Source organism: Bubalus kerabau, chromosome 7 (assembly GCF_029407905.1).
Source record: "Bubalus kerabau isolate K-KA32 ecotype Philippines breed swamp buffalo chromosome 7, PCC_UOA_SB_1v2, whole genome shotgun sequence".
Lineage (NCBI taxonomy): Eukaryota > Metazoa > Chordata > Mammalia > Artiodactyla > Bovidae > Bubalus > Bubalus kerabau.
The window spans coordinates 10433623-10456944 of record NC_073630.1 but is presented as its reverse complement, the minus strand read 5'-3'; the positions used below and the strand labels follow the sequence as shown (position 1 = coordinate 10456944).

At 41.4% G+C, this 23322-nt stretch overlaps 1 protein-coding gene across 11 annotated transcripts in view; it reads left to right on the top strand.

The window, feature by feature from the left end:
• The window catches only part of FAM13A (family with sequence similarity 13 member A), a 330402-nt gene extending 308486 nt beyond the window's left edge, over nucleotides 1–21916 (top strand). For all 11 annotated transcript variants that reach the window (XM_055587622.1, XM_055587621.1, XM_055587620.1 and 8 more), the window contains 5 exons: nucleotides 7689–7784; nucleotides 9128–9211; nucleotides 14768–14964; nucleotides 15475–15576; nucleotides 17980–21916. In XM_055587622.1, the coding sequence (XP_055443597.1) occupies nucleotides 7689–7784; nucleotides 9128–9211; nucleotides 14768–14964; nucleotides 15475–15576; nucleotides 17980–18106 (606 nt within the window). In that variant the 3' untranslated portion in view covers nucleotides 18107–21916. The remainder of the gene's footprint in view (nucleotides 1–7688; nucleotides 7785–9127; nucleotides 9212–14767; nucleotides 14965–15474; nucleotides 15577–17979) is intronic.
• Nucleotides 21917–23322: the final 1406 nt, after the last annotated feature.

Sequence of the window (23322 nt, the reverse complement as noted above, 5' to 3'; positions counted from 1 at the left end):
TTTAGGTGAAGAAATTTAGAGAATAGAGCACTGGACTGACTACAAGACCTGTGAGAGCAGGGATTCTGAGTTGTTTGTTTGTTTGTTTGTTTTTTACCTAACGGTAAACCTGGACCTCAGCATCTACCTGATGCAGAACATGTGGCCAGTTATCTGTCTAATGAGCCTGCCTGGTATTTTGATTCTGAATTTATTAGGTTTAAATTAAAAAAAAAAAAGCAAAGCTGGAGTTGACAATTGATTTCGCTGGCCCGTCCCTACAATGGAAAAATACTGGCACTCTGGGATAATGGTCATGTTTCAAGCCAACTGTTGTTCTGGACTTTTTTTAAAGGCACTGAACCAAACAGTAAATGCTCTGGAGCTCAGATGTGTTGTGAAACTTCGTCCTTCTCTTCCGGGATATTCAGAACTTGCAGAGATAGAACTAATCCTCTTCTAACAGAGAGGAGAAACTCCTTCTCCACTAAAGACTCAGTGCCTCTCGGTGTCCATCTCCTCACAGCCCCCAGGCAGGCCTCCGTGAAGGAGGTGGGGCTCGTGTGTCTTCCTTCTTTTCACTATATGGATTCAGGGTATGACAGTGATAGACTCCTTTAAAGACTGTCAGCTGTGTTCTAGTCTTCACCCTGCTGCCGGAGCAGGGGGCTGTGTGCCGTGGTACTTGCTGCTCCGAGCTGAGCACAGTCTCTCCTCCTGCCTGGACTGGGGCAGTCAACAGGCACGAGGCTCACAGTGTGTGTTGAGCCGCTCAGACGTGTCGGAATCTTTGCAACCTCATGGACTAGAGCCCGCCAGGCTCCTCTGTCCATGGAATTTTCCAGGCAAGAATACTGTAGTGGGTTGCCATGCCTTCCTCCAGGGGATCTTCCTGACCCAGGGATTGAACCCGACTCTCTTGCATGTCCTGCACTGGAAGGCTGATTCTTTACTATGTGCTGCCTGGGAAGCCCTAGATTCAAACCCAGCTCTGCTGAGACTGGCTCTGTGTCTCTAGGCCGCTTAGGTAACTCCCTGAGCCTCAGTGATTGGTCTGCATAATAGATGTCTGTTATAATAGGTTGTCATGGAGACTAAGTGACATTACACACACGTATACCTGTAGGCTGTCTGGCACTGACTGAAGAAGCAGGGCAGAGTGGCTTTGTGGGGAGTGAGGTGGGAGTCCTCCATAAATGACAGGTGTCTCTTCTGGTACAGTTATAGGTTCTGCCCTCTGCTGTCTACTTCTTATTAAATAATTGAATTAGGAAATGTACATGCTTTAGCTCTTACCAATATGAATTTGAACAATTAATCCTTGGCCCTTTCTTTCATCATTCTTGCAGAGGAAGGAAGAACATTTCTGGACCGGATTCTAGCATCTCACAGGTCAGGGGACACATGCTCCAGGAAGTTTGAGTGTCATTTATTCCTGGTCCCAGGTCAGGCTCTCTGCCTCTCTCTGGAACCTGATACTCCAGCCTCCTCAGGAGAACAGAGTTCACTTGATATCTTGCCAGTCCAAAAACCAGAGAGTGAACTTTTCATTCTTAACATCTGTGGTGTTGCCCTGGACCCTGGACTCACGAATAACATTTGGGCAACACTCTTCTTAAAAGAAAAATACAAGTACTCCCAGAGCTATACTGTCATTCCAAACCTTTGCTTTTTAGAAAAGCAGGTGCTTAGAGCCTGGTGGTTTTTTGCTGTGTCTGCAGATTCTGATATAAAAGAGTCAAATCACCGGCCAGAATAGTCATCTGCTGCCTCTGTACATTGTTTAACGAGGTGGTTTGCTTTAACGGGACACCCACATGTATGAAAAACAAGAACATAGTCGTCTACACACCAGCACGTAATTCCCTGTGAATTATTATTAAAATGTGTCCTTTTCAACATGTAGGGGTCTCATCAGAAGAAGACCACGTCCCAGAAGTACAGCACATGGCTGCAGCCCCCCATGACCCCTTGTGCAGACCCAGATGATGGTGTAGAGGGGAGAGCGTGGCTGGGTCCACAGAGCTTCTGGGTTCTCATTGGTATATTTCAGTCTTGTCTTTTAGAAACTGGGGAACTAAGCAGACACTAAGCATATCGCGTTCAAATTTAAGTACAGATTCTAAAGCCACATATAAATGGTATCATTTGTTTATCTGTTGCTTGGTCAGATCTGATCTTTGCCCAGTCAGCCCACTGTTGTTGCCTGATAATAAAGGAGGGACAGTCACCATTTTCTGACTCAATGGGACAAAAGTGCAGCAGGTATAAAAATCCATCTCCTTTACCTTCTCCCACTGGTAATCTTATGACTCAGAGGTACCACCTCCACACACATTCAGAATATTTTTTGTTTTACTAAGGAGATTCTGGGGCAGTGTGGTTTCCTGACTACTGTAATTTCTTGCTGCTGCTCAGAACAAGAAATCTCTGTGAACTCAATATGGGCAGAACCCTCAGCTTGGAGGCAGAATTTTTATCTCAAGATGAAAACAAGATTCTTTGTCTTAAGATGTCATCTGTATCTTAAGATGGCAGTTCTTTATCTTAAGATAATCTTGGCCAAACTCTGTTAGGGGAAAATGCTATAACTATGACATCTTTGGTATGTCTTGTGGTTACTATGTTAAGGTCCTCCTTCGTGTCTTGCTTATTTGTTAATGTATAGAAAACTGGACTGGGAGTCAGTCCACCTGGGTTCTTGAACCAGCTCAGTTGCCTTGGGCAGATCATTCCTGAGAGCTCTCCAGTGTTTAGTTTTATCATATTAGAAAGTAAGACTCGTCTAACTTTAATATTCTGTGGTTCTAATGTTATTTCTTTCTTCAAGTTAGAAACTTCATTCTTTTTATCTTTCACCTTTGTTATACCGTTCAGCTAACAGCAACCAAATCAGTATTTCTGTAGAGAAGCTTTATATGAGGCTAAGAGGAACACCATCACAAAAGATAAATATGTTCTCCTAATCAGGTGGCTTAGACGGGAAAGCGTCTGTCTACAATGCGGGAGACCTGGGTTCGATCCCTGGGTGGGGAAGATCCCCTGGAGAAGGAAATGGCAATCCACTGCAGTACTATTGCCTGGAAAATCCCATGGACAGAGGAGCCTGGTAGGCTACAGTCCATGGGGTCGCAAAGAGTCGGACATGACTGAGCGACTTCACTTTAATTGGGCTTTTGTGATTTCTGCCTGAGACTTGCCCTTACTTAAACATGGATAATATTGGCTGGTGTTCCCATTGTACTTTGATGTATTATCTAAGACTTACACAGCAACTAATCAGAATAGTAAGAGAACAGTAGATGAAGATTTCTTTGCATCAGAAAACAAAGATTTAGTGGAAGGTGCTGCTTTCAAATCCATTAGATCTGAATATCTAGATTTTTATGTTGTGATGACTTGTGTACAAAAATACATTTTAGTCTTAACCCTATTTCTACACATTGAAAGCCATTCAGAAGTGCCCCTTAAATGAAAAACTAAATAATGATTTGAAGCAGGAAGAGTGAAATTACGTTGAAAAAACGGTATACTGTATGCTTGGCCTAAGGGCATTTTCAAACAATTACTGATCGTGAAGATTTTCTAATCTGAATTCTGCACTTTGCCTATCAAGAAACTGAGGCTCTGAGAACTTCACTGGCTCCTTCTAAGGCCTGTTACTGGTTTTAGTGGAATCCCTGAGCAGCTGATGACTGGAGAATAAGAGATGTCCACTTCTGAGCAGTTTCCCATGGTCCACTTAATGTCAGCACCCCTTTTTGACAGTTCAGCCAAAGTGCTGCTTTGTTTCTCTAACTGTTGGTTAGGTTTTGGCTCCACTCCCAAATCCAGCACTGATAGTTACATGAGACTTGGCTTGATAATGGGTAAAAGTTGTATTGAGCTTCAGTATCACCATACCTTTGGCTTACGGCATTTATTGTGAAAATAATTCTAGTGTAAATCAAGTGGTATTCTTTCCAGACCTAAAGATCATTGATTTGTTGGTGTTCAGATAGATCTGTCAAATGCCAACGCTGGCTGACGGTATCATGATGAGTTTTGACTCTTCGTAGTCAAAAACTGGATTTTATCAGATCTCTCACAGGTGATTAGTTCTAAACATCATTACTTTTTTTTAACTGTTATATTGGAGTATAGCCAGTTAACGATGTTGTGATAGTTTCAGGTGGACCAGAAAGGGACTCCACTCTACATTTACATTTACATGTATCGGTTCTCACCAAACTCCCCTCCCATCCAGGCTGCCATATAATATTGACCAGAGTTCTGAGGGTCATTAATTTTTAAAAGGAGCAATTCATAGAAAATCTAAATATCAGTGTTATAAGCCAAATATGGGCTTCCCAGGTAGTGCTAATGGTAAAAAGGCTGCCTGTCAATGCAGGAGATATAAGAGGTGTAGGTTCGATCCCTGGGTCGGGAAGATCCCCTAGAGGAGGTCATGGCAACCCACTTCAGTAGTCTTTCCTGAAGAATCCCATGGACAGAGGAGCCTGGCGGGTTACAGTCCGTGGGGTCACAAATAGTCAGACACAACTGAGTGACTAAGCAGCACCAAAGCCAAATATTAATGTAAGCCAGTGATCCTCTTCATCTACTCTTAACTAGAAAATTTAGTTTTCAAACAAAGAATTAGAAAATTGATTCTCTCGAATTTTCCATATCGGGCTAATTTTAGCAGTAAGTCTCCTTCCAAAGTCTCCTTTCAGAATCCAAAAATGTTTCTGTGAAGCAACTGCAGTTGACCCTTGAAATAATGCAGGAGTTGGGAATTGTTCAACGCTCAGCATAGTTGACAATCTGAGTATAACTTAGAACCAGCCCTCTGTCTCCACGGTTTTGCCATATCCAGCATTCTGAATCCATGGGTGCAACCATGTGGCAGATTGTGTAGTAATGCAGTATTTACTGTTGAAAAAATCTGCATATAAGTGGACCCATGCAGTTCAAACCCGTGTTGTTCTAGAGTCAGATATAGTAATAGGATGCTATTCCTCAGTGAGGAAATGCTGGCTCCTTATTATTTTTATTTTTCATATGTCTTTTGGTCACTAAATATCTGTTGTTTATCTTACACAGTAATATTTCACCACATGTCATATGTTGACAATTAGGATGTACCTTAATTTCATATGCAGTACATTTAGTGGGTACATCTTGTATTAAAAAAAATTATTTCATGTGTTCCACTCCTAAATTTTGTCATTTTACACGTGAGATTATCCAAGTCATTTATTTCTATTCCTCACACTTATTTGTGGCTATTGTTCAACTTCTTGAAGTATAAGTACAGAAAAGAGCCTAAATTTTAATTATATATCTTGGTAATTTTCACAAGGTAGACAAATCCATGTAATCAACATCCTGATCAAGAAATTAAAAATGGCCAACCCTCTGAAAGCCCTTATCATGTCCCCTTCTAGTCAATACCATGACCTTCCACCCCACCAACAAAAACTTGACTTCTAACCTTATAGATTTGATTTGCTTGTTTTTGAACTTTATATAATTAGGACCTTACAGTGTATATTCTTAGGTGTCTGGCTTGTTTTGCTTGGCTTTATTTTTGTGAGATTAATGCTGCATATAGCTGTATTCGTTCATTTTCATGGCTGTGTAGTATTCAGTTTTGGAAACTTAAAATACTTATTCATTCTACCATTGTTGGGCATGTGGATGGTTTCCAGTTTGGTGGTGCTATAAATAGGGCTGCTCTGAACATTCTTCTTTGTGTCTTTTGGTAAACTTTAATCTGGGTTTGTTTGGTGTGTACTTAAGGACAGAATTGATGAGTCATGTGTTTAGTTTAGGAGATACTGCCAAATAGTTTTCCAAAGTGTTTCAGCCTTGCCAGTACTGAGAGAGAATTCCAGTTGCCCAGCATTATTTCTGACACTGGACACTGTCTTTCACATTAGCCATTTTGGTAGGTATGTTCTTGTAATACCTGTGGTTTGATCATCACTCTTTTTTTTTTTTTTTGTATGAAATAGTTCTTATGGTCCCTTCAAACAGTCATACTTTATGAAATACCAAATGTAAAACTCCTTTTACTATGACAGATAGTAAAAGCAAGAAAATGCCACCTCTTGATATTTTGGTAACAGAAAAAGATAGAAATAAGTTATTATTATTGCTTATGGCAGAAAATGAATCCACAAGATGACATTAAATAAATACCACAAGATTGGCAGTATCCTATCTTGGCTTGTGAGATTTATCCAAGGTTCTCTTATTGTTGATCACTTTGAGAAAGACAAATAAAAAACAGGTAGCAAAGGGTGATCAGTTCATGCATTATCCAGACTTGTCTTCAAAGTTGAAGGCCCATAAGAGAGATGGTCAGAGCTAATACTGTTGCCCTTCCTCATATCTGTAAGCCTTGCCTTATGTGTACAATGGAAATAAAATGCAGAAGAACAACAGCAAACTTGAAACAAAGATATGTCATATCTTACTCCATTTTAGTAAACAAATGCATACTTATGAATATTCTTTCACTCATTTTGCAGACATTTATGGAATATTTTTATCATATCAGGCACTGAAATAGTTACCAGAACAGTTTACAGTTCTGGAGGCTGGAAGTCCAAGATTAAGGCGCTGGTGTCTGGTGAGGGCCCCCTTCCCAGTTCATAGCCAGCCATCTGTTCGCTGTCCTCACATGGCAGAAGGGGTGAGGGAGCTCTCTGTGGTCTCTTTTATAAGGGCACTAATCCTGTTCATGAGGGCACCATCTTCATGACCTAATCACTCCCTGAAGACCTCACTTCCAAAAACCATCACATTGGGGATTCATTTTCAACTTATGAATTGGGAGTGGGGGCATGCGGGGAGGTGAGTTGAACATAAACATTCCGTCCATAGCAAAGCATATGTGAATTATAAGATACACAAGGCTGTATTAGGTGACTCAAAGGAGAGAATGAGCAGGGCTCCCAGAATGGGGCGTGTTGGAAGAAGGTTGCACAGGGCGGGAGGTGGCTCTTGATGTGGAATTTACCAAATCGAAGAGCAGAGAGGAGGCCACTCCAGGACAAAGGGAGCTAGACAAGGAGGCGTGACACTCCCTAGTTTCCTTCCGGAGCTTGAGTTCTAATGGGGAGGAGGTGATGGGGCTTCAAATACTATGCCGGGGAGCTGGGCTTGATTTCTCTTCACTGTCTATTAGAGTCTGTCCTTTAAACATTTTTGGACCCTGAGCCAGATTTTAGGGACACAGAGATGAGTGAATCCACGTATTCTATCAGCATATATTCCTTGAAAGCCTGTTTGCTTGCATTTGTCCCTAAAAGCACAACACAGTTCCATAGGGAAGAGAGACATTTTTAAAAAATGATCACAGAACTGCAAGGTAAGTAGTATAATAGAAATATTAATACATGTTTTCTTCTTCCCAGGACCTAGAAAATAGTGAATCATCTGGAACTCTGAACCTTCCAGAATTTTAAATAGAAAACTAATAATTAATAAGGATCACAGTTTTGAGGAAAAGTAATACTTCTGAGGGAGTGATTTCAAGTGATTTGCAGCCAAAGTAGATATTTTACATTTTCATTGATTCATGGTATCAGTTTAAATAAATTTTACAAGAGTGGGGAGTCTTCAGTTGAATCGCCTGTTCTTTCTCTCAGTCCACAGCATGCTCGGTCAGCATAGCCAATAGGAGCAGGTCTCTCAGCAATCCTGTTCTTGCCTTTCAGGTGAGCAAGAATGAGCGTCAGGTTATGAAGCCGCTGTATGACAGGTACCGCCTGGTCAAACAGATCCTGTCCCGAGCCAGCACCATCCCCATCATTGTGAGTACTCCACGCCCAGTGGTTGACTTCCGGGCTATGTTATTAGGGCACTAACTTGCCTTCTCACGAAATAACAGTCTTTCGTAGTTGAACCTGCCATTAATATCAGTGGCCCCTAAACTTGAGGGATGAAAAATTTATCAAAGACTTCTGAGGTGACATTTGCCAAAAATGAGCGAATCTGAAGCTGACAGTTTGTTCCCCTCTTGGGTGCACAAGCTTTGGCCGTATGCTTCTGTCTGACACGTGCTGGGTCAGCTTCCCCGTACTTCCATTAGAGACAGAGCATCCGGGAAATGGTGTGCTTCCCCCAGGGGCCACTCCACACAGAGTGCCTCTCTGGTCTTAGGGGCCTCGGTTAGTGTTCTTCACTCTGCCTCCAAGACGGAGATCCACCCTGCTGGAGTCATACCCGGGGAGAAATCCTGTAAGGAACTCAAGAGAGGGAACCGCTTCTTTTTGGAGATGTAGGAAAGAGTGAGGTAAAGAAAAGGGAGGGCCACCATCCTTGGACTTCGCTGCTTTTGGCCTCTGAATTGGGATTTTGTCAAGAGTAGGGAGCAGCGACTGGCTCTCAGTTCTGGGAAAAAGCCTTTTGGGCACTGGCCAGCTTGCCCCATCCCTCATGCCAGCCCAGCTGCGGGGGTAGTGGTCGTGGCCTTTCCAGCTCGTGGGGCACCTCTGCCTTGGTTTCAGTGTGCTCATCTCCTGGGACCCTGGGGGCTTCCTCTGTTGGCCTTTAGACTTTCTAGCCAGCAGACACGGCCTCGCTTTTATGTTGTTGCTGAAATGCATATTCTTTTTAGCTGCTGCTCTTCTATTCCTGCTTTATATCTTCTTGTTTATTTCCAGGCCCAAGATGTGGTCCTTATATGTCTTTTAATAGTGTATTTGTTCAGACAAACAGAGGAGGGTTCAGGGACTTCAGTCAGGTGTGTTTGAAGAAAGCTACCTTTCTAGAAATTTCCTGCAGAATATATCAGTAAACTAACCAACAAAAGGATTAAATTTAAGGAACCCTTTTCATTCTCCAGTCAGGAGCCCTTAGTAGCCTGAAATAGGGTGAATATACAGCCTGTGTCTGTAACCTTTTGCATCACTTGATGAGCGTGCATTGTTATTTGTTGTTCTGGAAGTTATGGTCACCAGGAGGAAAGAGGGAGGAGGCAGGAATGTTTCTGTGTGTTTGGTTAACATACTTGCATGCCATCCTTGCTCCTGTGTGGCCTCTGTGGTTGGTGGGGTGGGCGGGCAGGCTCTGCAGTAAAGCAGCCAGTTGGACGAGAACTTTGGTTTGTTTCTGGTTTTCTGCCATGTAACCTGCCTATTAACACCTGTCGCAGGGTTCCCCCTCCAGCAAGCGGAGAAGCCCTTTGCTGCAGCCAATTATCGAGGGTGAAACTGCTTCCTTCTTCAAGGAGATAAAGGTGAAGACCTCCAGCTGCTAACCGCGTGCTACACCTGCCCCAGTGTCCCCCACGTCCCTCCCGGGACGGAAAGGCGCTGTGATTGCGCCCCCTGGTGACGGCTTCCTGCAACCTCCCCTAAAACTCAGTAGCTGCTTCTAACCAACTTCAAACAGTCCTCTTTAATTTATGTTTTAGGCCAGCTGATCTCCTTCGTTTCATTTCATTCCCTCACTGTTTTGTACGTTGCTGTTTGTTTGCTTTTTACTTTGCTTGTGGGGATCTGTCTTGATTTACAATGTTTTTCGTTTTGTTTCCCCTTGGAGGAATGGATTTTCTGTACTCTGAAATTTTGTCAAAATAACTCATTGGATAACTTTCTTTAAAAAAAAAAAATCTCATTTACTGAGTTTATAGAAAAAACAAAATTAACAGAGGCAATATATGTAGCATGTGATAAAAAATAATGATTTTATAGACAAAAACTTACTTTTCTTTGACAGATTTGCGGGTATAGTTTTACCCACTCTCCTCCTTCCTCTTGCCTTCCCCCTGGCACATTTCATCCTTGGTGCTAATTTCATAATCTGTTCTTGATCTGTGAATGTAGGCTTATGACAAGCAGTCGACTAGAACATACTCTCTGATCTTTTCCCCAGCAGTAATCAAGGATTGTATGCAGATTAAACCTTGTCCTCAGTGGCTACTTTTTGCTTGAATTGGGGTACCCTCTGTGTCCAGAGAGTTGTAGAGACCTAACTGGCCTGGGCTAGAATCAACCTCTTTCGTATTTTTGTTTCTAGACAATTGAACACACTGACTGCCATACACAGGGCTCTAGAGATGAAAAGACAAAGATTTTTTTAAAAATCAGTGATTGTTTTTTTAGCAGGTAAGTCAGAAGGGGGAGTAAAACTCCAAGGAGAAGTGAGTTTTACGAGTTTCACTTTTGTCATATTTCTGTGGCAGCCTCAATCCTGGGGTGTCATTTATTTAATGAACTTAGAAATAATTATTTCAAAATGTGGGGGCCTTGTTCCCATGAGAACCACTCCATTTTCTTGCCTGGTTCTTCCGCTGTATTTGAGGTAGGGAGCCAGAAGCTACAAAGCCGTCCCTTCTCTTTACTCTGTTCTTTTTTACCTCTCAGGGAGCTTAACTACCTCATAGCCCTCACTTTAAGGTGTTAGACAATGATTGTGCTCCCTATCTGTATTCTCTTCAACAGAACTTGTTTATAAAAAATTCTGTAAATGCGAAATTTAGGCAAATTTGCTCCATTGTATCTTCAAAATTAGAGCCATTTTCTCACAATAAGACTTGATGCTAATGAAATAAGACAAATTTTGTCTAGCTGATCGTTTCACACAAGAATTAAATCACCATAATTGAGGAAATGTAGGTGATTGTGTGTGTGAAAACCAGCATATTTCTCTTAGAAGCTCTGTTCCTAGATAAAAATGTGTTCTTTAACACATCCAAAATATGACACTTAATAATTACCTCATGAAACAAATGGTAGATAAATGAATTAAGCTCTTTTTAAAAGAGAATGTCCTTCCAAATCTTATCCCTTAGCTTGGTTTATTTTTTTCGCAACTATGTTTTGGCCATGGCTCTTCTGCTGGCCCTCATGATGGTCAAAATTTCCGATAATTTTGAAATGATTACATTGCTCTTGAAAATAGTGTTGTCCTTTAGTTCATTTTGTCCCAGTTGGCCATGTTTATCAGCATGAATTTGGATTGTATTAATTCTCAACAGTTCTGATACATTTTAGAATTTAGTGTTTGTATGTGCAGAGATTTATCTAAACTGTTTGAAAACTGTCCCTGGTTTTAAATGCTTATGGGAAGACACCAGCTGTGTGTGAAATAGCTAAAAACGAATTAGTTTTTATAACTACCATTTTTTAAATGCTCAAAAACAATATAGTAATTATACAATGTGTAATTTTAGAATATACATTTAATAACTATAAAATGTCATAATTAATGAAAATAATTATTATTGTGTGACTTTCTGCTTAGGGGCTTAGTTTGACCTCCAGAGCAATGTGGACTAAGCTTACAGCTTCTTCCTGAGAGCACTTCCATATTTGTAGCCACCGGCCCTGCTCACTCCCAGCAACACCCTGTGAACACTCTTCCTCCAGGTTCTTACTCTTTCTCATGTGATCTGGGCTACAGACCTTCCCAGTCCTATGGCTCTGCTCTCTACACACACACACCAGTCTATCTATATCCCTCTTGAAAACTGATACCCAGAACTGAATATTATTCCAATGGTTTAGCGGGACAGTGGACCAAGGACTAACCCTGACCTCGATCTAGATGACTAAGGCTCGTCAGTTCTCCAAGTCTATGCCTACGTGACTGTCAGCGTGCCATGAATTCATCTTAGTCTTTCTAGGGCAGGGTGTCTCAACCTCAGTACTGTAAACACTGGTCCCAGATAACTCTTGGTTGTGGGGGATCTGGCCTCCCCCACTCCAGTATAACAACCAGCAATGCCTCCAGACTTTGCCAAAGGTCCCATGGGGGCAAACCTGCTCCCAGTTGAAAGCCATGGCCTGTGGCCCCATCTCAGTGTTGATTTATGTAACGCCCAGCTTCCTTTTCCAAGGATTACTTAGTGTCCATGTGTCCAGATTTTTTATTTTGTAATCTAATTATAGGACCTTGAAGTTTTCCAATTTCTTACTTTTCATTCTTTTATCCCAGACTTATGAAATAGATTACGTCTAGGTTTTATATTGGAGAAGGAAATGGCAACGCACTCCAGTATTCTTGCCTAGGAAATCCCATGGAAGAGGAGCCTGGCAGGCTACAGTCCATGGGGCCGCAAAGAGTCGGACACGACTGAGCGACTTCACTTTCACTCTTCACATTCATGCATTGGAGAAGGAAATAGCAACCCACTCCAGTGTTCTTGCCTGGAGAATCCCAGGGGCGGTGGAGCCTGGTGGGCTGCCATCTATGGGGTCACACAGAGCCGGACACAACTGAAGCGACTTAGCAGCAGCAGCAGGTTTTATATTCTAACACACTTACCCACTGTATCATCTACACATTTAGTGACTATCTTTGGTGCCGTATCCAAGTGGTTGATAAATACTGAAAAGGCTGGGTCAAGTACAGCCTCCTGGCTCGAGGCTTCCCTGCAGATTCATGTCAACATAGCAGCGACGCTCTGCATAAACGTTCACAGTCAGCTTTCCTTTCACAGTCATTGTCCCTCATTCTTTACTGAAATCCAGATATCCTGCCAATCCTATCAAAAAAGGGAAAATGGCTAGCTTTCCTGATTTGTGTTCAAGAAACCAGTGTTAGTCACTGGTGATCACTGATTCTTTTTCAGTTGCTCATATGTTATCTAGATGTTGATACCTTCTAGAATCTACTCAGTATCCACAGCAACCTGATGGCCTTATAATCTGAAGATCCATTGTGCTGTTTCTTTTGTCCTGTGTTTTCCACAGCTTACTGAGAACAGCTTTGTGTAGCTTTGTCTCCGGAAACGTTGATTCTCCCTTCTGTGCAGGGTGTAGTTTCCCTTTGTTGAGCTCTCTCAAGACCTTGGGATCTAATTGGTAAAGCTTGGACCCCTGACTTCATTTCTTATCTGTCTCGGGCAGTGCTGACCAGGGTTCGATCCCTGGTTTGGGAAGTTCCTCTGGAGAAGGGAATGTCAATCCACTCCAGTATTTGTGCCTGGAGAATCCCATGGACAGAGAAGCCTGGTGGGCTACAGTCTGTAGGGTCACAAAGAGTCAGACACGACTGAGCGACTAACACACACACACACACACACACACACACACACGGACTTTTGTATACTCTTTGTTTAAAAGACTTTTTTTTAATGTGGACCATTTTTAAAGTCTTTATTGAATTTGTTACAATATTGTTTCTGTTGTTTTTTTTTAATTATGTTTTGGTTTCTTGGCCACAAGGGGTGTGGGACCTTCACTCCCTGACCAGGGATCGAACCCGCACCCCCTGCATTGGAAGGTAAAATCTTAACCACTGGACTGCCAAGGAATTCCCTAATATACTCTTAATAGAAATTTGTATTTCTCATTTAAAGCTGAATTACTGAAATAACAGGCATTTATTGAACACCTAATATAGGCAGACATTGGCCGAGTTCGGGGACAGTGAACGATCCCAGATCCCACCCGGTTTCCCTCCCCGCCAGGGAAGGGAGGGGAAAGAGGCCAATGGCGCTGTCCACGTGCCAGGTGCCCCACGTGATTATCTCAATTGTTAGAAAAACAATGTAGATGGGACCTGCCACTTCCTTACGAAAAAAGAGAAACTTCTCAACTATCGATGGAAAAGCCACTTTTACCCTTTAAATTTTAAAACGATTTTAATTTTTAGAAACTAATAATGAAACTCTTACTTCCATGGATCAAGAAAAGAGACTGAAGATCCGAAGTGACAGCAGAAAGAATCTAGGAAGGCCACCTAGTTTTTTCCAACCTTACCTTCGTGTCTTCATAACAGTAGTTTCATTGTAGCTGTGTGATAGTCCTTTTCTTTTGCCTGTTTGTTTATTCATTCACATGATTTCAGAGGCACCACCATAAACGCACCAAGCTCTGTGACAAGAGAATCAGCACACAGTTTGAATTGGGTGCTTTGCCATGAGCGGTGGCTCCTCCTGAAGCCGCTCGGTTTACCTAACAACTGATGTTATCATCCTGTTGTTCATGTAGCTGAATGCCTAACCAATTTTTTTAATTTCTTAAGATATTCTTTTCTGGTCTGACTGTACATTTTGACAGTGAATTATTTCCTTTAAGAGCTTTCTTTCAGACTCTGACATCATTTCTTAGATTCACGTAGCTTTAAATTGACACCAACATATTGTCATTTGACCTCATTATTTTTCTAACCACATTTTTATCAAGGTAGAGAATATCACATTTTTCTTAGAGTCTTGGATGCTGAAAAATACAGCTGTGGCCCTTAGAAATTCTTTGAAAAAGAAATGTTTCATGAGTCCAGTAATGGAAAGATAAATATTTTGATCTTCTCAAAAGTTTCCTAAAATTTTATCAAGCAGCCACAAATATTTCATAACCTCACCTTTTATATAGAAAGGATGCATTGTTGAATCTCTGAAATTCTTCATAGCTTCATAAAAATAATTCTGAGACACATAAGTAGTGAAATCTTTAAAGCACGGATTTCTGGTGGTAAATTTTATTATGTATTGTCACAATGCTGAGAATTTTTAGATTCATTTGCCTCGTTTGATTTTGGGTATAAATTCTGATGATTTTTTTCCTTCTTACCCTCGGCCTTGACAACTGTTAATTGTACTGTGTACTAATTTTTTATAGATTTTCCCCCCTATTGAGAAGCTGTGTTTAGTGTTTGTCTTAATTTCTGTGTGTATATAGATATTCAATAACATATCCATCATGTGCATACGTGTTGCTAAACACAGATATGTAGAAGAAACCGTATGGGGTCTGGATAATTAAATGACTATGAAATGATACTAGTAATGAAAGAGGGCCTAAAAAGTAACCAGATTTTTATTAGGGTTGCTGTGTATCTCCAGGAAGAAGAGGAGGGTTCAGAAGACGATAACTACACGAAGCCAGACTTCATGGTCACCCTGAAAACCGATTTCAGTGCACGTTGCTTTCTGGACCAATTTGAAGATGACGCTGATGGTTTTATTTCCCCAATGGATGATAAAATACCGTCAAAATGCAGCCAGGACACCGGACTTTCAAATCTCCATGCTGCTTCCATGTATGTTGTTATGGTGGTGTTATTAGAATGTCATGATGAAAATAATTTTCTGAAATACTATTTTACCCTTTGTACTTAATGGCAAAACACAAATGACTTGCCTAGGATGTATCTCTATGGATAAAACAGAGTTTGTTTTAACTCCTGGCTCAGTGTTTTTAGAAGCTTCATCCCATGTTGTCTGAGGGAGCATCGGAGATCTTGCTTAAACAAGGGGAAGGCCTCTTGTAAGGGACCTGTCTCTGTGTGTCACGGCTCGCCATTTAATACACTGAGTACAGATGACATTTCTTTCTTCCAAAGCAAAACATAACAGAGTGCCCTGGGATTTCACAAGCCTGAAGAATTTACAAGTAGCAGAAGCTTTGGCCTCCATTTCTGCTCCCTCGACAGTTCCTGCATTTATATGCTTTTCCCATTCTCTACAACCCCCATCTCGTTGCACAATCACAATATTTCTAACAATTCAGATTTAACTCAATTTTCTTGAACTTTTTCTGCCCCTCTTAGACCAGAACTCTTGGAACACCTTCAGGAAATGAGAGAAGAAAAGAAAAGGATTCGAAAGAAACTTCGTGATTTTGAAGACAATTTTTTCAGACAGAATGGAAGGTCAGCACATGTGTCTTTCTTCCCCTCCTCCTCCTCACCTGCGGCCCTCTTTTTTCTCTGTCACATCTGTGCAAAGCCTCCCACCTGGGAGCCACCCTCCCTGCGTCCTGTAGCCTGGCCCTTGGCTGTGTGCCCAGGGCTCCTTCGAGGTTTACTGTGAGATGGTGAGGTGTGTGTGGTCCTTCAGGAGGAAAGACTCCTTGGCAAATATCCAAGATTGATACAGATTCAGCTGACGTTTCTAAAACTAACCTGCCACATCAAATTCTAATCTAAGAGGAGCAGCGTAAAGCTAAGTTTCTCGTGGGCAGCACTGGTTTTGATTCCTGGTTTTGTTTTTTAACCTTAATAAACTTGAAGGAGGAATAAGGAAAAGGGGTACTCTGGATCTTAATAAACTTGAAGGAGGAATAAGGAAAAGGGGTACTCTGGATCTTGCTGGTTTTTAAGCTCATTTTAAAAGCAAAGTTGTCAAGTCATGAGAAATACACCAGAAGCAGGAAGGCGGCCTGATTGATAGGCTATCAGTGAGTTTTAAGACCTAATGTTATCGTCGTCATAGAGCCTTATGCTGCCTAATAGTCTTCTGTGTTTGCAAGTGACCACACGCAGAATGTGTTACTCAGGTCACAGCAGAAGACAGGGTAGAAGAGAGAATAGGTTTCCTTCTCTTACACTGGAGCTGAGTTTATCATTTTAAAATGTTTTATTTTAATCCAAATTATTTAAACAGTATAAATACAGTTTCTCTTTAAGTCCCCTTTCATAATTCTCAAAAGAATTGGAAAATAAAAATACCATAAAAATTAACTTTAACATTTAAAATTTACTATATTTCTGTTGATTTCCATTATTGTATAAATTTATTTTAGGTTTTCTGACTTGGATCTGTCATATAATGACTTTTCAATGAATTTTTATACCTAAATATCTCCTTTTCTTTTTCCGTGAATTGTAGGATATTTTTTAAAACATAGATAAAATAAATAATATTCAAAAAAAATGCATGCATGCATGCCATATTGCTCAGTCATTTTTTGCAATTTCTATCTTTGCAGCTCCTCTCTGTCCATGGGATTTCCCAGTCAGGAATACTGGAATGGGTTGCCATTTTCTTCTCCAGGGGATCGTCCCGACCCAGGGATCAAACCTATGTCTCCTGTGTCTCCTGTCACATTGCAGGCGAATTCTTTACCCACTGAGCCATTGGGGAAGTCCCAAAATAATATTCTAACACCAAAGACAAACCAAAGGATTAACATTTTGATTTGTTTCATTCCAGTCTTCTTTCCAAGCGTATTTTTGGTTTGTCTGTTTTATTTTTCCCATATATTTATAATCGCGTTATGCACAGACATCCTATAATTATGTAACTTGCACACGTTTTAAGAAAATAGAATTGATGGGAATCAATAACTATTATACAAGTTTAGAACTGTCAGGGACTTCAGATTTCAGGGTGTGATTCATATCTGACACGAATGAAGCCTCTCAAAGGGCACGTCTGGGGTTGGGGTCACACACCCCCTTCCCTTCCCTGCCCTCTTCTGGGAGTCATCCAGGATCCTTCCTTGGGCAGGCAGAACAGAAATAAAATCAGTTCACTGAGCAAAATTAAATGAACCCCAAGCTATCCCGTTTCCCATTTTTGCTCTTGAATAAGAAGGAAAGGAAGCCTGGTGTTTGAATGTTTGACGTGTCCATTTCCAAGTGAGATGAGAAGCAGAGCAGCACCACAGTGGCTGAGGATGTGGGAACAGCAGCGCTTCTTCAGGTCCTCCTGCGGGTTGTATTAATATTAGATCCAGATTCACAAGCACAGTGCGCACCCTGTAATCAGCTCTTAATTATAGTCCTTGTGCATATAAAAGTATACATATAAAATTACTCAGTAAACTTCAAAGGCTTATTAGTGTTCTCTGATCCAATTGCTGAATTCCAAGGCTGATTTTTATAATAAGTAGGAGTATTAACTATTTTTTTTAAACCCTGTAAATGGAGTATACCAATTGCTAATTAGAAATTGAGTGGTTCATTAGGTGAAGTATATAAAAATGAGAAAGCATTAAGTATAAATAAAGGCTTTCAGTATATGGAGACTCTTGGTGTGAATTTACATGTAGGCATAAGAGAGAGAGTTTCTACATTTCTTAGTCCATCCTGTCTTTCTTCAGGATGCCAGAGTAACTCTAAAATTCAGTTGCATGGTGCCATTTGCAGACACTGTCTTTCAGTGCTTGTCTAAACACAGCTCCAGTCTTGATACCAATGATGCTTGGCAGCGCTGATTCTGTGGGGCGATAAACTGCAAATTTCCAAATGATGATAACTCACCCAATGAACAGTATCCTCTAGGAGAGACACTGCCTGATCATTAGCCCCTTTTTTCTTTGTTTCCATTAGAAATGTCCAGAAGGAAGACCGCACTCCAATGGCTGAAGAATACAACGAGTATAAGCACATTAAGGCAAAACTGAGGCTCTTGGAGGTGCTCATCAGCAAGAGAGACACTGATTCCAAGTCCATGTGAGGAGTCAGCCCCATCCGAGCGAGGGGGTGGGGGGAACGCAGGGGGACTGTCCCCCCTCCCTCCCCTCCCCCCGCCTCTCCTGGTAAATAGCAGCTGGGCAGAAACTGGAAGGCAGCCTTGGAGCTGGACCTGCGCCCTCCTGCCTGCAGGCCCTGGGGGTCAGCCCATTTCCATTGCCTGCCTTGGAAACCCTCTAGGTGGAAGGAGGCCACCTACCCCCATGCCAGAATTTTGCAAGGGAATATCAAGATCTCTGCACACCTGTGTGCACACAGACACACACATACGCTGCAGTGGAAGCTTGCGGACACTGGCAGCGGTGGATCACTACATGAAGACACACTCGTCTACAGAGGATGTACACTGCTCTTCCTTGGATAACTGAGCAACAGCATTCTCTGTCTAACTGTGACAATAACAAGCTCAGGACTTCACTCTGGAGAGCGAACTTGCTGCGCACATTCGTGTTCTCTGTGGATCCCATCCACAAACCCTGTTTGCTGCCTCGGCCATTCTTGTGAGCTTTCCACGGAGCCACGCCTTTCCCCACTTGTGTGAATCGCTTCTCCTTCAGCTCTCGGGTAGATGGAAGCTGCACCTGCCTGGGAGGGCAGTGCAGCCCTCTATCTGATGTTGTGTTTCTTCGAGACGTCCTCAGATGACAGAGAACTGATCCCTGACTAGGGCTGGACCATCAGCAGAGGACAGATGGGATAGAGAAGTAGCTAATATCCATGCTGGTTTTTCAGTTAGGCAGCAGTGAAGAGAAGTCTTTCCTGAACGTTGACTACACTTATCAGCTTCAGAATTTATGATCAAACACTTAAGCAAGGGGAAGGCCAACGGTCTATTTGGTTTGGTTTTGGCTCTAGCTAGACAAAAGGGTCTTGCTTAATTCCTAGCTTAAGTGTAGAGGATCATGAGAGAGAAAGAGCCTGTATTTTAAGCCTTCTGTGTACTTACCAGAGTTTAATTTTTTTTTTTTTTTTAAGTAAACCTGCACTAAAAGTCTTCTCTAACTGAAGGATAAGTGTAGCCCTCAGAGCACAGCCCAAGGCAGAACATAAATCACACTGTTTTGAAGATCCTGTACAAAGAGAAAATAATGGTGTGTGGCCAGTTACAATGATAGTTTCTTCAAAGATGGTGTCGCAGAGCTATCTGTATTAGACACTTTGGAGGGACCAGAGAATTTAAGACACCAAATCATCCATCACCTCAGTGTGCTGATGTTATCTGGTGATTGGTTAGTACTTTTTGACCTTCTGTGTCTGCACTAAGGAAAATGAGTTCTGGTTCTGCCTGTATATCCTAGCCCACCTCTGTGCTCTGGGAGGTTGAGCACCAGTATCTGCCCACCAGCCACTGGTTGCCAAGAGAAGGTGTTTCAGCAGGCTCTGCCTTTTGAAGATAATGGTGCAGGGTGAACAAGACAGCAAAGGGTACCATTCTGTTTTCCTTAATAATAATAACGGAGAAAAGTCTTCCTGATCAGTTGTCACTTTCCAAATTGGGTTCTTGAGAAACTGGTCAGATCAGATTTGTAGCAGCATTTTCCATTTTGAGGTAGTGGCTCTCTGTTGGTTAAAAATTGTTCAAGTTAGGAGTAGGGGGAAATACCTTTAAGTTTGCTCTTTAATCTTCTAGAAGCACGAGCTGTATGTTGAAAGCACCCTGGTTTAATCCACATACTTAAAGACGGTACGTAATCCTACAATATAGTTCGTTTGGTATTCTCTGCTCTACTGTTTACACTGCAGATTGCTATAATTTCAAGGAGTTATATTATTAATGAAATGATGCACTTTAGGATGTTTTCTATTTTTGAAATCTGAACATGAATCATTCACATGACCAAAAATTGTATTTTTTAAAAGAAATACATGTCTAGTTTGTCCTTTTTAAGTAATTACTCTCTCAAATAAGCTATAATATAAATCACATCATTACCAGTTAACTTTCAAAGCACATCTGTCTAAGTATTGTTTTGAAAATACTAATATGCTACAAACTTTCAAAGAGAAAAGGCTATATAAATGAGAAGTTACGAAATGTTTTGCAATCTGTTGTTTCTGCCAAAGGTAAATTAAGTAAAAGATTTATTCAGGAATCCCCTTTGAAATTTGTATGATTGAATAAAACTATACACCAAGTTATAGTAAAATAAATCGTGTATGCAATGTCGTCTTTTCCTTTGTAGTTTATAATACGCTTCCTAGAATGGTGCCCAAATTACGGGAGGGGAGTCCTGTTTTCACTAGATTCTATCTGAAGACACGTTAGTCAGTAGATTCTGGCTCTGCCAGAAATGCTGGGGCAAATTTGTTTCCACAGCAACCGTTTCTGCAGCCTAGAGTCTCAAGGCCCTAGAGGCAGTGTCTTAATTGGCTTCATACAGAGTACACTGGACCGCAGTTTTTCCTTTGCTCTCTAGGGAATGCATATGTGTGTTTACTAACACATGCCAACAAAATAAATGTCAAGGGTTATTTAATAACAAGGATAAGTAAAAATAAAGCATGAATAAACTTAATAGTACGATTGTAAGAATTAGAGATAGCAGAGACTTATAATTTTCCAAGCATTTGCTTTTATTGTTTTAGTCTGGCGTAAACCTTGAAACAGATGTTTATATGGGCTATGGTATCATTACTGCATTTCATCTTTGAAGCACTGAGGTTGATCTTACTTTTTGACAGGTATGTACAAGGTTTAGGATAATGGCCTGCTGTGAAGTGTTTCACAACAGGCAGAATTTGTTTCATGCCAGTACAAGAAAATCTGCACCAGCTCACTAATCTCTGATTCAGGTCAAATTTCTCTGAAAGACCAAATCACATTTCAAACTGGAGAATTTTTTTTTTTTTTTAACTTGCTAGCTGTAATTCATTGTGAGCTAATAATTAGATTGCTTTGCTTTGGTTGCCCGTTTGAAGTCCAATGATTATTCTTCAGTGCAAGGCAGGGATGAGCAGTGCCTCTGTTTGTAGCATCAGTGTGATTTGTGTTTTGTCTCATCCTGACGCAACACTTACATGTGGCAGAAGAGCCTGAGGCGGGATGTGCCTGCTCCCAGGTGTGGCATTTCTAGCCCAGGACAAATGCTTCAGGGCTGTGCTTGTATCAGAAACATGGACTGTGGCCAGCCATCTTGGAGCCCCCTGAGGGCTGGGCATCTATTAATGTGGCTGAGCTTAGAATTCCTCTTAAAGTGACTATTAAGGTCTATTATCAGAATCGAAGGGCAGCTGCAGTGCCAATTAAGTTTATTCTTTCAGGAGCTGCCAGTTCTCAGTAGACATAATTGGACCCTCTTTCCTGAACTGATCATAGGTTTACAAGAAAGATCAACATTTAAAGTTTGTTGATTAATTTTTTAAGAGCTCTTAACCTGATTATGAAGATACCATCTCTCCTAAGGGTATATTTTTTTAGCATTTATACTTTATTATCTTTGGTGGTATATTTATAGCTGAATGCCATAAATGCTTAACTGCTTTGTGAAAATCTGATTGTAGTCTAAATTGGCTTTGATCTCAAGACAAGTATTCCTGACATATTGCTTCCCGAGGATTTTTCTTTTGAGGAGAAGAGAGGTGGTTTCTGCACCAAGACCAACACCTCTGTGATATTCTTTCATAATATCCATTTGGTTAAACCAATAGGTTGGGACAAAACTAGACTAAAACGCTGAAGTAGTTTCCTCAGAAACCCACGGGTTTAGCAGAAGCCAGAATGTGCTTTCTTTTCCTTTGATTAATTCCCTTCCTTTATATTTTTTTCCCCACATGATCCTCAAATTCTACTGAAGAGTACCTTTTGTCAAAACATAGGCTAAACATATTTTCAAATCTGTAGGTACTGAACTTGTGCATCGTGGCACTTCTTCACAGGGTGGCTGACTCGGCAAGCCCCAAAGATGGGTGTTCTACGCGTCAGCCACTGCACTGGGGCATTAACGACTTTCCTGAGTAGAGGTCGCTCCCTTTGGGGGCATATATGCTCCTCCCCCATATCCTTCATAACAGAAGTATGTGGATACGCCGGGGTCAATTATCAGGTCCACACGGATATGTATCAAAATGAAATGTGTACATCTACAACTTCATATTGCTATGAAACTGCACTTATATCTCTAGAGGATCTCATTTTGCCTGGAATCCAGCCAATGTGATCACATACGCAGCTCAAGAAATAGGTTTGGCAGATCTAACTCTCAATCTGAAAGCATCTATATGGTCATGAAAATCTCCAAGAGTGGATACAATTTTAGCAAATAACATGGGCCCAGAACAATGTTTACATGACATGTAAGCAGAAAGTCTTTGAAATTACCATTGTTCCTTTTTTAAAATGTAAACTGAATGAAAAGATGTTATGTACATTTTTAAAGTACATGACTGTATTTTGTATAAACGTAAATAAAATATTTTTAATTGTGAGAGTTCCGAATTTTTTGACAGAGAACCGTCTTGTGGGGTGTGACCTTTCCCTTCAGAAAGGAATCAAGCTGCTCCCTTGAGTGCCTCAGAAGCCCACTGAAGATTAAGATTCGTTGTTCTGTCTCCATGGGAGGCACCAGAAGGTGAAGCAAACTGGGCACAAGCGAGACATGCCCGTGATGGTCAGGAGGAAAATGGGCTTGTGCTCTGCTCAACTGCCTTTCAAATCCACGGGAGGGGGGCTGAAGGGGCACTTAAGGGGGGGTGGGGGGCAGAAAGAAAGGCACTTTAAAAAAAACCATGTAAGTATATCTCCAAAGTCTCGGAGGCCATCACAGGCAAATACAGGAGCCATTCACTGCTCTGAAGCTAAGGAGGCAGGAAACGGTGACATGGGAGAAAAGGCATATTGCAGTTGTGTGAGGTGAGTGGCTGGCGGTCGGTGGAGGTTAGGCCTGCAGGTATCCTTTAAGCTGCACGTGTTATAGACATTCTAAGCGACTCAAGTACACATTCAAAACGTACTCAACCTGAATTTTTTTTTTTTTTTTTTTTTAATTAAGGCTTGGCGTAAGGACCTTGTCACAGTACTGACGCCAGGATTTGAACTGAGATCTGTCTGACTCTGGAGCACGAAAGGTGCAGCGCTGCTGATGGTGCAATGGCACGGTGTTCTGCCTCAATTCAGCCTCGCCCTGAGTAATTCACTTTTTGAAACCCATGCGGCAGGCAGTATATAGCGACCATCCATTTTCTTAAACCCTATTTTGACGA